We start from the raw sequence: 14,415 nt of genomic DNA, 5'->3' as shown, positions 1-14,415 counted from the left end.
CAGGCAGGGACAGCAGGATGCAGGACTCCTGGGATGCAGGGAATGCAGCCCTGGGGCTGCTGGGGTGTATGGACTGAGCACCTGAGGGATCGCAGGGACGTGCTGCTCACAGCCAGGCGTTGGCACTTGGATGGGATTTTTACAGAGGGATCTGATGTCTGCTCTCAAGCCTCAGAAAATACAGGGATGCTGATCTGGACGTTGCACTTCAGCTTTTTCTCTGCCCAGCCTGAAAAAAAACCCAAAAATACTTAGAGTTCAGATTTCATGAGGGGATTTTTCATTTTATTCCCGCATTCAGCTGTTCCTTTAGCTGTTCCAGTATAATCTGCCTCTTCATAAACAGCACTAGTCCTCCTTTTCTGATAGATTATGGTCTCTAGTCCTTTTTACATCTATAGGAATATGCATATCTGGCTGCTGGCACACGTTTGGCTGGGATGCAGTTGGGAGAGAGAAGTCGATTAATTGATCTCACATCACGCAAACCACTTCCCTGGAAAATGCTCTATGCTTTGTTTTGACTCTGCTTTTTTTTCACTCTGCTCATGTGGAAGAACTAAATTTCCAACTAAATTAGTTTTTCCCTTCCAAACATTCCTGGCTTTCGTGCTGAGCTTCTGTAGAGGGGATTGGGAGCAAAGTTCAGGAATGAACTTAGAGAATGGGTGCTTGGATCACTCTCTGTGAAATGATCAGCTGAGATCACTTGGAAAAACTAACTTGCCAGTGTATTTAGTTGGGGATTATTCAATTAATATGTTTTAGCATGTTCACAAGGTCTTCAAGGAAAAGAGCTCTTGGAAGTTCACTTCACTCAGATGGAAAAAAGCACAATTTTGTTTGGATTCATCCCCGTCTGTAAAAACTGTAATTGGAGGATGCAAACTTGACAGTCCTGGGCATTCATGAGTAATGAATGAGTGTAGTGATCTGCAGTTGTCCATCCTTCTCCCTTCCCAGCAATACAAACTTAAATGGTGTTTGTGTACCTCCTTATTTTCCGCCTGTGAAGCACTGAACAAAACTAACTGCACAAGCTGAAGATTAAATTGTTGGGTCAAATGATTCAACAGAAGCAATCTGTAATGTTTAAAAGGCACGTGCAGCCTCCAAGGTTGGGAAGAATCTCCCAAGTGAGGGGCATCCGACGTGACGTGCACCTGCTTGCTGCAGTTGGCAGCCAGCTTTGTCACTGCTGTTCCCAGCTGTAAATTGCAACAGAGGATTTTGACCTACTTTTTCAGTTTTTCTGTTGTTTTGCACAACATTGAGGACACTGAAACCAGGTCAGTGTAGTGGTGACTGGGGAGGCAGAGATAAATGCTGATTTCTGTATAGAGGTGCTGCTGGGTTACAGCAGGGGAGTTGGAATACATCCAGTGGAAGATCCTCGAAGTAACCAGAAAGTTCTTGAGTGGGAGATGAAAAGGCAAAAAACCCCAAACAAACAAACAAAAAAAAACACAACCAAAAAAGGATATTTCTCATGTGTGAGTGGGGAAAGTATTTGACCTTCCATCTTCCCTGCCTTGGCTTGGGGAACAGCCAAGCACCAGAGCAGAGCCCTCTTCCAGGCAACACCAGGAGTGTGGATCTGCTGGAGGGCAGGAAGGCTCTGCAGAGGGATCTGGACAGGCTGGATCTGTGGGGCAAGGCCAGCGGTGTGAGGGTCAATAGGGCCGAATGCCACGTCCAGGCCTTAAGTCACAACAACCCCATGGAACACTCCAGGCTCGGAGTTGGTATCTGGGAGGCTGCCTGGGAAAAGACCAGTAATGGTCAGTGTGTGCCCAGGTGGCCAAAAACCAGCAGTGTTCTGGCTTGTGTCAGCAACAGAGTGACCAGCAGGACCAGGGTAAGCACTGACCACCCGTACTGGGCACTGCTCCGGCCACACCTGGAATCCTGGGGTCAGTTTTGGACCTCTCACAGCAAGAAAGACAAGGAGGGGCTGGAAGGTGTCCAGAGAAGGGACTGGAGCACCAGGAGCAGCTGAAGGAGCCAGGGAGGCTCAGCCTGAAGATGAGGATGCTCAGGGAGGAGCTTCTGTCTCTGCACAACTCCTGACAGGAGGGGGCAGCCGGGGAGGTGGGGCTCAGGCTCTGCTCCAAGGGAACAAACAACAGGACAAGAGGAAACAGCCTCAAGCTGTGCCAGGGAGGGTTTGTTTGGATATTGGGGAAAAGTTCTTCATGGAGAGGGTTGTCAAAGATTGGAACAGGCTGCTGAGGGCTGTGATGGAGTCATTGTCTCTGGAAGTGTTCCAGATATTGTGGGTGTGGCACTTGGGGACATGGTTAAGTGGTGGCTTTGGCAGTGCTCGGATAATGGTTGGACTTGATGATCTTAGAAAGCCTTTCCAACCTTATGGATTCTGTGCTTCTAAGATAGGATATTTGGTAGTCTGTTCATTTGTCTCCTCAGGAGCAGGGCAAATCTCAAATTTTCTCTTTATTAGAACAGTGACTTTGCCAGGAATAAGTAATGGGATGGCTGCAGAAGAAGAAAATTTTGTTTTGACCAGTTGGAAGGACAGAAGCAGGATAAGAAATGCAACATCATGAAAGTGGGGAGATAAAGGCAGTGGGATGAGAAGGCTCTAAGAGATGTGAAGCCTGTGGAGATGTGTGTCCATGCAGAAGAGAGCTGAGCTGGGAACAAAGGCTTTACTAATTGCACTTTAATAAAGGCAGAGCGTTGACACTTTGGATGTTGTTAATGTACACAGTGAGGCAGAGCATACAAAGCCAGCTTGATCCTCTAAACTCAGGAGTGTAAGCTCCTAAAATGAGTTGGTAGATGCCAAAAACATGAGTGAACACATCGTGTGTCTCCTGGTTTCAAAATGTTTCTCCTTACCTGCAGCTTGGCTGCTCTCCCTCTTCCAGAGGGTGAGCGCTTTGTCCTAATCTGTGGCAAAGCCAGTGAAGTTTCCTGCTGCTGAAGGCTCTACTTTTTACACAGTGTGAGGGTGGAAGCTGGTGAGCTTGTATCTATGTGTTTATAACAAGTCAGTTGAGAGCCCTGGAGGATTTTGTAGTCTTTGAAGTCATGTGGGAAGTAGCAGATCTTGTCTGGAAAGTGCTCTCCACATCAGGAGACTTACCAGACATATTTACAGGCACAGGCACGTGGGGTGGATGTTGGAAAACCCAGTGGGAAGGCATGTGCTTGGTCCTAAAGCAATGATCCTGGAGCTGCTTTGAGGAATTGTGGTCCTGTGTCTGCAAGAGAGCAGGGTGAGTTTACCCATTCCCATACAAAATGGGGTTTTCTTGGATGTCTCTTCTTAAAAGATATAAAAAGGAATTATGGGACTGAATTCTTGCTTTTTAGAGTCTTGTTTCATCCACCAGGCATTTACAGTTTTATTTCTGGCATCTAGTGACTCCTTCAGGGATCAAAAATCACACACAGACCTGGACCAGGCCTGCTTTGAAGAAGGGGGCGTTCATTGACTACTTCAGTTTGGGCAGATTTCTGAAATTGTGCCGTAAACCAAGACTTTGACAAAACTTATTCCTATCATGGAAGGGTCTCCAGAATAACTCAAGGAGGTCAAAGATTTGAGTTCAAGGGAAGTGAGCTTTTCCTTTGAAAAGGGGAAACAAGGATGGCTTTGGCTTCTTTACACCAACCTCTTATTTGCGATGTCTTTCCTACATCTGAAGGGCCCCCCTGAAAAATTGTGTGGCTGTGAGCAGTGTCTCTGTGCCATCTATTAAACACTCCTTTACACTGGACTGTGGATATCAATATAAACAGCAGCTGCCCTCTGGGGTTGCCTGGAGCTGTTCCAGTCCAGGTTGGACCAGGCTTGGAGCAACCAGGGCTAGTGGAAGGTGTCCCTTGGAAACAAGATGAGATTTAGGGTCCCTTCCAACCTAAACCATTCCATGGTTTAACACCACCTGGAAGCTGGTTTCTAGCTGTAGTGCTATGGGTTTATCCATGGAGGAGAGGTCGTGACATAGATTTGGGTCTAAGTGTTTAGAGGCATGTAGGATACAATGTTGTTGTTTTTTATTTAGCTAACTGTGCTGCAATTTCCTTTCAAGTCTGTGTCTTTTATTATAACTGTTCCTGTGTCTCCAACTGTATTGTAGTGAAATGAATCCTGGATTTGGGCTGATTCACCATTAGGGAAATATCTTCATGCAGCTCCGTTCAAATGGAAGTAACTTTGAGGAGCAATCTTGCTGAGTGGGTGGAAAGGTAGGAAGGAATCATTATAAAAATGTTTGAATCATGGCAGGAAGTCATCCTGGTGTTCTGAGCAGCCTTTAAATATTAATGTGACTGACAGTCTGCTCTTCATTCTTGTGCCGCTTCCCCTCCAAGCCGAGTGCTCTGCTGGTCCTCAAAGGCCATATTTGATGCCATATTTGCCACTTACACTTTTAATAGATGGTAATGATGGTGTAAGATGTCTGTGTGATCTGGTGTGCCGGCAGCTGGGCTCTGCTGCTCGGCTTGGCTGTGATAAAGAGCTTCCCAGAGGCGTGGTTCACCTCTCTATTGCTGCTGTGAATTCCTGTTTGCGGGAGGCTTTCAGCTGAGGGAGGATGGTTCGTGTTTACAGACTGTCAGGCGTGACCTTTCCATCCTTCTCCCCAGGGAGACCTGATCCAGATGGGGAGCGGGGGAAGGACGGAGGCGCAGGAGCTCATAACCGTTAACAATTTATTTTGTGAGCAGGAAATGTGTGGTGGGACTTGTGCTTAATTTGCCTGAGGGTAATGGGGTTGCTTGTCCCATCTGAGATGTGCTGAGCAAGGTATAAACTGGGCAGGGTTTGTGCTCTTGCTAGAGGTTTCTTTCTGTTTCCATTTCTGAGGTTGTAGGTAGTTCTTTGTCATAAATTATTCAGTCTTGATTAAAATAATCACTTTGGTCTCCAGGGGAAAAAAATTCTTCTCTGGCTTTGGTGGGTTTGAGTGTATTTTCCAAAGTATTACTGGTTTTTTTACTCGTAGAATTCCTATGCCCTGCTCATCTTTTGTAATGATCCAACCCTAGGAACACCCCAGAATCATGAAATCATTTAGGTGATGGAATCATACTTCTCTTGCCATAGCAGAGTTAGACCAAATAGACAGATAGACCAAAACTTCCCATGCTTCAGTTTCATTTTTCCAAAATTTTATCAGAAAGACCTGTGTGAGTAAATCCACTTACTGCTAGAAGTCATTCTCATGTCAGGGTTGAGTTCAGCAGTAAAACTCTGTAGTTTCACTGAGGGTTCTTTTTCATGTTATTTGTTTTGAAGCCAGTCTCTCTTCCCAGGACAGCCTGGGGTGGGGTCCAGTCAAAGTGATTTTCTGATATCTGATAGAGCCTCATCCCTGCTCCTGCTGACTGGTTTCACAGGGCAAAAACAACTCTGCTGTGTCTGTGCCAAGCATGGCAGCTGAGAGTATGTGGGGATGTCTGTGATGAAAAACCAGTTCAGCCAGTTCACCAGTAACGGATGCTTCCTGCTTATCCATATTCAGTTCTGAGTATTAAATCTGGGATTAACTTGAGGGGCGAGTAAAGCTTGGCTATGCTAAATAATTTCTTGTACATTAACATCTCCAGTTCTTTTGTGTAGGCCAGAGTGCTGAATCACAAATGGTGTTTCACACATTGCTTGGGAGCACATTGGTGTCAGTCCTGATAACTCCAGTGAAATCATGGAATTACAGACTGGTTCGGGTTGGAAGGGACCTTAAAGCTCAGCTGGATCTACCCCCAGCCATGGGCAGGGACACTTTCAACTAGACAGGTTGCTCCAAGCCCCATCGAGCCTGGCCTGAGACACTGCCAAGAATGGGACAAGTAGCAACAGTGGATGGGCAGCACTTCCATTTCTTCATGACATCAGGGCTTTTTATCAGAAAGTTGTTAAGAAAATGATAAAGTTTTCATATAGCTATTAGATTCCTCGAGGCCAGGAAGGTTCTAGACATTGGCCCTGTTGTACCTTTCTCACCTGGTATTTTTAAAATAATGATTTTTATTTCATGTATCTCTTCCCCAGGTAAGAAACCAAAAGCAACCTGCCTTTTCTGAATTCTCAAGAACACAGTCGGCCCTTTGGTACATTATCAAGATGCATTAAGAAACTGGATCTGGTGCCAAAAGAACTCCATGAGTTTCCATGACTCTCTTGAACTCCAACGCAGATACTTTTGGATATAAATTTCTATTCTAAGGAGAAGAGTGTGTGCTCCTTTCTGCCAGCTTGCTGGCAGAGGTATTTCACTAAGATCATGGACCATCCTAATAGGGATAAGGATGAAAGGCAGCGGACAACGAAGGGAATGCCGGGGAGGAGCGGGCACGGTTCTCGGCCAAGCTCGTCGACGTCTTCCGGCGTTCTTATGGTGGGACCCAACTTCAGAGTGGGCAAGAAGATTGGGTGTGGGAACTTTGGAGAACTCAGACTAGGTAAGAAGCAAGCATTTTTAGTGGCCTGCTTTATGCAAATTAGCATGTCACCACTGGAATATAAATACATAAAAACTTACCCTGGCTCCAGAAACGCGTGCGCTGTCTTGTTTCCCAAGTGTTGGGCTGCCTTATCCGAAGCTTCTGACTCAGAAGATGTAACTCTTAGCATGATTTTGATTTGCATAAAGTCAAAGGGAATACAGTGGAGAGGCCAAAGATGCAAATTTTGAACAATCCCAACAAATGACGACTGTTCACAGCGCTGAATGTCTTGCCTAAGGTGAAAAAAAATCTTAACTGTGCATTGCTAAATCTTGCTCTCCGATTTTTGTTTACAAGCTAGAACGCCCATTTAAAGGGATGGGTGAGACTCCTTCCCAGCACTCAGTCTCAATTCCATGTCCTTCTCTAACCTCACTGCCCTAATTTCAGCCCCATTGCTCTCTCCCTGCTCTGTGTGTGTGTTGGACTTGCTGGCCAGGAGCAGGCTGTGCCGAGTGGCCCATCTGGCTCCCTCAGCTGGCCCGGCAGCCTGGCGTTTGTTCATGGTCTGTTGGTTTCCTAACCACGTCTTGCAGCTGGTTGCCCAAAACAGATGGTTCCACTGATGCATTGTTTGTTTAGGACTGCTTAAGAGACCAATGCAGAGCAGTGCAGTGGGCTCTTAAGTCATTCAAAAAAACAGTGGTTGTGTTTTAAATGAGGTGGGGGAAGCAGCTGGTGTTGCCTCACGTAACTCAAGGGTCATGACACTACTGATAGTGTCTTGGTAGATTCCTGCTCAGAGTCTGTCATCTTAAATGAGTCTTTGTGATTTCTGAGGTTGTGTTATTGCATCAGTACATGTGCTGCTGTTCCATGGGGGGAAGATCAACCAGCTCACTTCTGGTGTGTCTCAGTAAATGGGTATTTTGGTTTCAGCATTGCATCAGAGAAGTTTTATTGATTCACCTGAGCAGAGATAACACTCCTAAGGTGGAGAGAAACTAAAGGCAAGGGTGGAAACTCCCACCTTCCTGCACATGAGTATAATTGGCAGCTAAAGATAAATTTGGATTCTTACAGTGACATAACATGAATTGCTCTATTGGATTCTCAAAGCCCCTCAACAGCAAACGTCACGATCTCAGGATCTCCAGGGCGATGTTGAATTGCTTTGCAATCCAGGCTCTGCTCTGAGGTTTAGCAGCTGTAGTGGATCCCTCTGGTTATATGGCTCGAGTTTATTTAGCTGGTGCCCAAATCACATAATCGCAATCTGGTTTGGGTTGAAGGTCACCTTAAAGTTCATCCCATGCTACCCCTGCCATGGGCAGGGTCACTGTCCACTATCCCAGGTTGCTCCAAGCCCCATCCAGCCTGGCCTTGGACACTTCCAGGGATGAGGCAGCCACAGCTCCTCTGGGCACCTGTGCCAGGGCCTCACCACCCTCACAGGGAACAATTTCTTCCCACTGTCCCATCTAACCCTGCCCTCTGGAAGTGGGAAACCACTCCCCCTTGTCCTGTCCCTCCATGCCTTGTCCCCAGGCCCTCTCCAGCTCTCCTGGAGCCCCTTCAGGCCCTGCCAGGGGCTCTGAGCTCTCCCTGGAGCCTTCTCCTCTCCAGGTGAGCACCCCCAGCTCTCCAGCCTGGCTCAGAGCAGAGGGGCTCCACCCTGGAGCAGCTCTGTGGTCTCCCCTGGACTTGTTCAGCAGCTCCAGGTCCTGCTGCTGTTGGAGCCTGGGCTGGAGGCAGCTCTGCAGGTGGGGTCTCACCTGAGCGGGCAGAGAGGCAGAATCCCCTCTCCCCTGCTGCCCACACTGTGGGGAGGCAGCTCCTATTTCCATGATTCTTTTTCACATTTCTCAAAATTTTAGTGGTATTGGGTTTGTGATTTATGTACAGTTTCATGGCATGGACTTTACAGAAGAGATTTCATTTCTGAAAAAGTCAATTTACAGAGAAATTCAGTTTTAAATTGCAACACCTGCTAATTGAGTGTTTCTTTTTTTTAAATAATGCATGTATTGTTAGTTTACAATATTATAAAATTTTAGGCAATGAGCTACACATACTGATAACAACAATCTGTTGTAAGGTTCTTACAGAAGCCGTATTACTCTTTCCTTTTTCCATTTCTCCTGCTTTTTGCCAGTCACTATCACTTTAAGAGCTCCTGTTTGCTCAAATAGCAGCTTTTTCTCTTGCACAGCCCATGGTAATTATCGCTGGGGGGAAGGAGAAGCAGCAGCTGAAATCCGAGCACACAAGTCTCTGATAACAGTTTTGTCCTGTGAAGATGAATGATGTGCCCTCTGCTTTTTGCCTATTTTTTAATGTGGTTTCAGAGCAGTTCAGCACCAGTCACAGGCAGAACAAAGTCAAAGGGAAAATAGGCTTTCCCAATTCCCTGAAGAATTTCTCTTTTTCCAGGTGTTGTGTTTTCAGTTTAAGCTGCTCTTGTTTGATTCTTCGGGGAGGAGATGGCACTTAGCTAATGAAGCTGTGTGCTGTATATCTCCTACTCAGGGTTGATCTTTCTTCCTGAAATCACAGATCACCCAAGGATATGACTTTTTTGGAGCATGTGGGAGCAGCACAGTTGGATTCCAGCCCTCAAGGAGCTGAGATGGGGAGATGAACACAAAACTTAGCATTTGGTAGGACTGGGGAAATGGCCACAAGTTGTAGGGTGAGGGGTCAGGCTGGATATTAGGAAACAATTTCCTCACTGAAAGGGTGGCTGAACATTGGAGCAGGGTCCTCAGGGAAGCACTGAAGTCACCATCCCTGGAAGTGTTCAGAAAAGGAGGAGATGTACCACTGCATGTGGTTTAGTGGGAATGGTGGGATTAGTTCGAATGTTTGTCTTGATGATCTTGGATGTCTTCTACAAACTTCAGGATTCTGTGATCTGGCCCAGAGTAAGACACTGAAATGGTGTAAAGCAGTGGCTGTTTCTTCAGCCAGGCTGCAGAGCAGGGGATCTACAAGAGCTTTGGTTTCCAAGCTGGCTCAATGTGCTAGCAGGATTTTAGTGCCAGTCCCCACATCAGAGCCTGCATGCATTTGGGGGTTCTTGGGGATTTGTCTGTTGTATGGAATGCTGTGGTCAGCCACGGCTGAAAACTCCAACACAGACATCTCCAGCCAAGCCTCCCCCTTAAACTGACTCCAGAGCTTACCCAGGAGGTATTCCTTGTATTCTCCCCAAGTCCTTAACCATGACCATGGCAGGGATTAATAAGGTTCTTCGAAAGTCTCTTTTTTCCCAGGTTTTGGCACCCTTGTTTAGGTAAAGCAATTAAATAGGTACTAATGTAAAATTATTATTGCAGTTTTGGTGGGTTGGAGTGATGAACATTAAGTTCTTGTTACAGCAGACATTTCTTTTAATCAGAGAATCACAGAGGAGTCTGGCTTCAAACTCATCTTTGTCCACCCCCCTGCCATGGGCAGGGACACCTCCCACTAGCCCAGGTTGCTCCAAGCTGTGTCCAGCCTGGCCTTGGACACTTCTAGGGATGGAGCAGCCACAGCTGCTCTGGGCAACCTGTGCCAGGGCCTCACCATCCTACTGAGAGGTTAAAAGAAGCCTCAGAACCAGCTCTCCTGGAGCCCCTTCAGGCCCTGGCAGGGGCTCTGAGCTCTCCCTGGAGTGTTCTCTCCTCCAGGTGAGCACCCCCAGCTCTCCAGCCTGGCTCAGAGCAGAGGGGCTCCAGCCCTGGGAGCATCTCCAAGTCCTCCTCTGGACTCTCCAGCAGACCCCACCTGCAGAGCTGCCTCCAGCTCTGGGGTCCCCAATATCAGAAGGATGTGAAGCTGCTGGAGTGAGTCCAGAGGAGGCCACGGAGCTGCTTCAAGGGCTGGAGCCCCTCTGCTCTGAGCCAGGCTGGGAGAGCTGGGGGTGCTCACCTGGAGAAAAGAAGGCTCCAGGGAGATTTCAAAGCCCCTTCCAGTGCCTAAAGGGGCTCCAGGAGAGCTGGAGAGGGACTGGGGACAAGGGCCTGGAGTGCCAAGGGGGAATGGCTTTCCACTGCCAGAATGGAATATTGGGAAGGAATTGTTCCCTCTGAGGGTGGGGAGGCCCTGGCACAGATTGCTCAGAGCAGCTGTGACTGCCCCATCCCTGAAGTGTCCAGGCTGGACAGGGCTTTCCTTGCTCTTTCCTTTAAGCCAAAATTAAATGAACTCCCTTGGCTGAGCTCCACTAGGCTGGGAAGTTTAAAACACTCCAGTCACTACGGTGACCCAGATTTGTAAGGCCAAATCTCCATATTCCAATAGCAAAATTAAGTTTTCTAAGATCTTGACCACTTGTTATCCCGGAGTGTTTATTTCCAAGGATGGTTCTGTTACCTGGGAATTTTCCTGCTGTTCAGTCTGGCCTGTGATACATAAGGAAAAATACTCCCCTTTATTCCCCTCTGCACACACAGAATCCCTGGATTTCCCTCATCAGCTCAGTGTTCTTGGGGAAGTCTTGTTCTGTTTTTAGACCGAGATCTCTCATATTCTTTCAGAGTTTACAAAACCTCCCTGAGATCACACTTACAGTGGCACATTCTTGTCTTTCCATAAAGCTTTTCCCTCTGTAAGGGCAAGCCTGGTCCCTTGGAGCTGGGGGAGGCACCTTCCTCATTCCAAACTGCCCAGAATTTACCAGGTACTAATATTTTACTTTATTACCATCGATTTTGGCTGGTGAAAACCCCAAGGCTGGAGGACACCATGCCCAGGAAGCAGCTGCACACTCAGGACATGTTCTCAGAACTGCTTTTCACAGTGAAATTTTAAGTATGGAACTGCACTGGCCCTGGGAATACAGACTCCAGGCTCTTTTCCTTTGGGATATGAGAAGTTCATCATTTTTGCCATCAATCAAATTTGATGATGAAATGAACCTGGTCTGGTGGGAGGTGTCCCTGCCCATGGCAGGGGTGGAATGAGATGGGCTTTAAGGGCCCTTCCAGCCCAAACCATTCTGTGATTCTGATCCAAGGAGGGGAAGAGGCAGTTTCAGGGAGCAAGATAAACCTGGAGCTGCCAATGGGGCTTATTTGCTGGTAGCTAATGCAGAGCAGATAATCCAAGTGTATTTAGATTTCCTTCCCTTAATGTCCTCACCTCTTCTCCCCCAGCTGTTGGCTGGAGCCCTGGTCTGTCTCAGAGGGTGGAGGAGTTTATCTGCCCCCTGCTTTTCCATGGATTTGGCCTGTGAGCTCTTTCAGTGCTTCTGGTGTCCATGGGTTCCTGATGAAACTGCAAAATCTCCTTTCTACCCTTAATTTCCAGTCCAGGCATAACATTTTGTCTTTTTCTAAAAGATAAAAAGAAATACATGGAAACCCCTCCTGTGTGTCAGGGGTTAATGCTGGGGCTCAGCTTTCAGCTCTGCTGGCAGAGGATATTTAACCTCAGGTTTAAATCCCTGTCCTGTGTTAAAGAGGTACCTAAACAGGTTGGAGCGATAATGTCTTCTATTCCTGAGGGATGTTAAAACAATCTGCTCTGGTGGGCCTGGGAACACCCAATCACAGATTTAGAGGCCAGAAGTACCCTGAGTGATACAGCAGGGAAGGCATCAGAAGAAGTTAAATGCAGAAAACATGAAGCTGTTATAAAGTAAACTAAATTTCCCCTGATATTTCAGGATTTAAAGATGATTGTGTGTCTTCTCCCATGTTCATAATGTCTTTAATTTTATTGAGTCGCCCTGTGCTGAGGAGGACATGGCATTTTTTTTTATGCTGCCACATGGATACAGAAGAGCTGCTCCAGCTCCTGCCTGCACTGAGTGATATCACTCCCTGTCCTGGGCTTTCTCAAGAGCTGGGCTGTCTAAGCAGCAATATCCATTACAGGAACTGGAAAATAAATGAGTAAGAGAGCTGAGCAAAGCTGATGCTACAAATAAGCCCTGATAACTTCCATCCTGGATTGCTCCTGAATTTTGGAGTTAGTCAGTAAAAGCATGGCTTGTGCTGTGACACAGATGACAAAGGTCAACATTTCCCTGAATAAATCCACAGGGAGCTTTTGTGGTGGGGGCTTCCATCCTTCTGAGGGGACAGAGGGACTAGAGGAGGTCAGGATGGTGGGACAGAGGGGGACCAGGCACTGCCCAAGCATCCTTCCCCATGGTATCTCTTCCAGGAGAGCTTTCTGTCAGATGTGAGCCAGGTGGAGGGGAGCGATTGCTCAGATTCCCTGGCAGAGGAGGCAGAGGACATTGAGTGAGACAATAACTGGCAGTGTCAGAACACAGGGAGAGATGCTCTGTGACACAGAGCTGTGCATCACTGCCACAGATCACCGAGGAGGCCCAGGGCTTGCTTCAAACACCAGACAGGCTCCTGCAGGAAAATCCCCCTCCAGCTGTAGCACGCATGGATCCCAGCTCTGCTTTGGTACACTGGGAGCTGCATTTGAGCTCGACTAGTTGTGTTCATCTCACACTCCTGCCCTTTGTGCTTCCCAGAGCATGATCAATCTAGTGAAACTCCCTGTACATCCCAGGATGAAATTGTTCAGTGTCCAGCAGATCCAAGACATTTCCAAAAGCAGTGACACTCTGACTCTTCAGTTTTTGTTCCCCAGACTTTTTTGACTTTGTGGATAATGATGCCCAGTGTGTCTGGGATACCTCATTTAACACGTGCATGGAGCAAAAGTGCTGCCATGGAATACAATTACCTTGTGCTGAGTGGAAGGTGTTATTTGCCTGCCCTGCTAAACTGCTGCAAACTGTTCATTATTCTGATTATTTTCAGGCTTATGCTTTGTTAAAGGCAGGAACTTCAGGGGGAATTGGGAAAACAGCCCTTTGGTATCAGTGTCACTATTTCTCATTGTGCCTCCAGCTGCAAGTGTTGAATGTGGAACTAAAAGATTTTTTTCTCCTTCCTTTGCAGGTAAAAATCTCTACACCAATGAATATGTAGCGATCAAACTGGTAAGTAGTAGCTTCAGGTGTCTTTAAATTACTTGTATTTCGTGTTAAAAATTCAGACCAAAAGCAAGTTTTCAATCTGGCCTCAGTGCTGCTCTCACCCTTGGCTGGGAATGACTTGTTAAAATTAAGGTAAGTTCTTAAAAGCACTAAAGGCAGGGGAAAATAAACATCCTTCCACCTGCTGAAGGTTTTTGGTACCTAAAGGATCTGTAGCTGTCTTAGAGCAGTGAGAGCCTTGTTCCTCTGCCCAGTGAAGGGCACTGGTGGTGGGTTTGCCACCTCCTGCCCCTCCATGGCTCAAACCTTTCCGTTCAGGACTCCATGAATTCTCAGGTTGTGAGAATGTTTGGTTAGGAGCATGGCCCTGTGCAGCCTGGTGGTTCTGGAGTCAAGAGGCAGGAAAGAGAGTGTTCCTTTGGTTAAAATTCCCTGGGGGAGCAGAGCACAGATGAGTTTGGAGTGATACTGGGAGACTGCAGATGCAACAGGCAAAACAGGATCCACTTTGGTGAAGGTCAGTCTGTCCTCTGGCTGCCTTGGGCTGCAGAGAAGATACAGTCTCATCATCTGTGGAATCTGGGGGATGGGGAACTCCCTAACTTGCATTTATAAACTCACAGCCTAGCAGTTTGTGTTTAGGCCTTTTCCTGTCTGTAAACTCAGACTTTTCTTAGTCCCTTGGGGTTTCAGATTCCATGTCTTCACCTGATGTGCTGAGTTCTCATGCGCATGTCCCTCTTTAAACATAATCCAAACCATAAAATCTGAAGTTAGAATTGTGGTGCTCATTTGATACTGCAGCAAACCCCCCAGTTTGCCAAGTTGATGGTCTCTGGCAAAATGACAGGAATCACTGTGGTGACAGAAAATCAGGATGGACTTGATGCATTAATTGTGATCACGCTCAAGTGCCTCAGATTCATATCTCTGACATTCCCCTTATGATGTATAGTAGATGAAAAATAATTACAGCTTTGCAGGAGGGACTTGTTTTCACACCTGTTGGCAAATGTCAGAAGATGTTCCCTAAACTAAATAAA

The 14,415-nt window shown here is 46.9% G+C and overlaps 1 protein-coding gene across 2 annotated transcripts in view; it reads left to right on the top strand.

The window, feature by feature from the left end:
* The window catches only part of CSNK1G1 (casein kinase 1 gamma 1), a 100,090-nt gene that overhangs the window by 34,258 nt on the left and 51,417 nt on the right, over nt 1–14,415 (top strand). For both annotated transcript variants that reach the window (XM_063412772.1, XM_063412770.1), the window contains 2 exons: nt 6,026–6,435; nt 13,335–13,375. In XM_063412772.1, the coding sequence (XP_063268842.1) occupies nt 6,258–6,435; nt 13,335–13,375 (219 nt within the window). In that variant the 5' untranslated portion in view covers nt 6,026–6,257. The remainder of the gene's footprint in view (nt 1–6,025; nt 6,436–13,334; nt 13,376–14,415) is intronic.

Source organism: Prinia subflava, chromosome 15 (assembly GCF_021018805.1).
Source record: "Prinia subflava isolate CZ2003 ecotype Zambia chromosome 15, Cam_Psub_1.2, whole genome shotgun sequence".
Lineage (NCBI taxonomy): Eukaryota > Metazoa > Chordata > Aves > Passeriformes > Cisticolidae > Prinia > Prinia subflava.
Note: the sequence above shows the minus strand (reverse complement) of the source record. Positions and strands in the feature narration are given on the sequence as shown.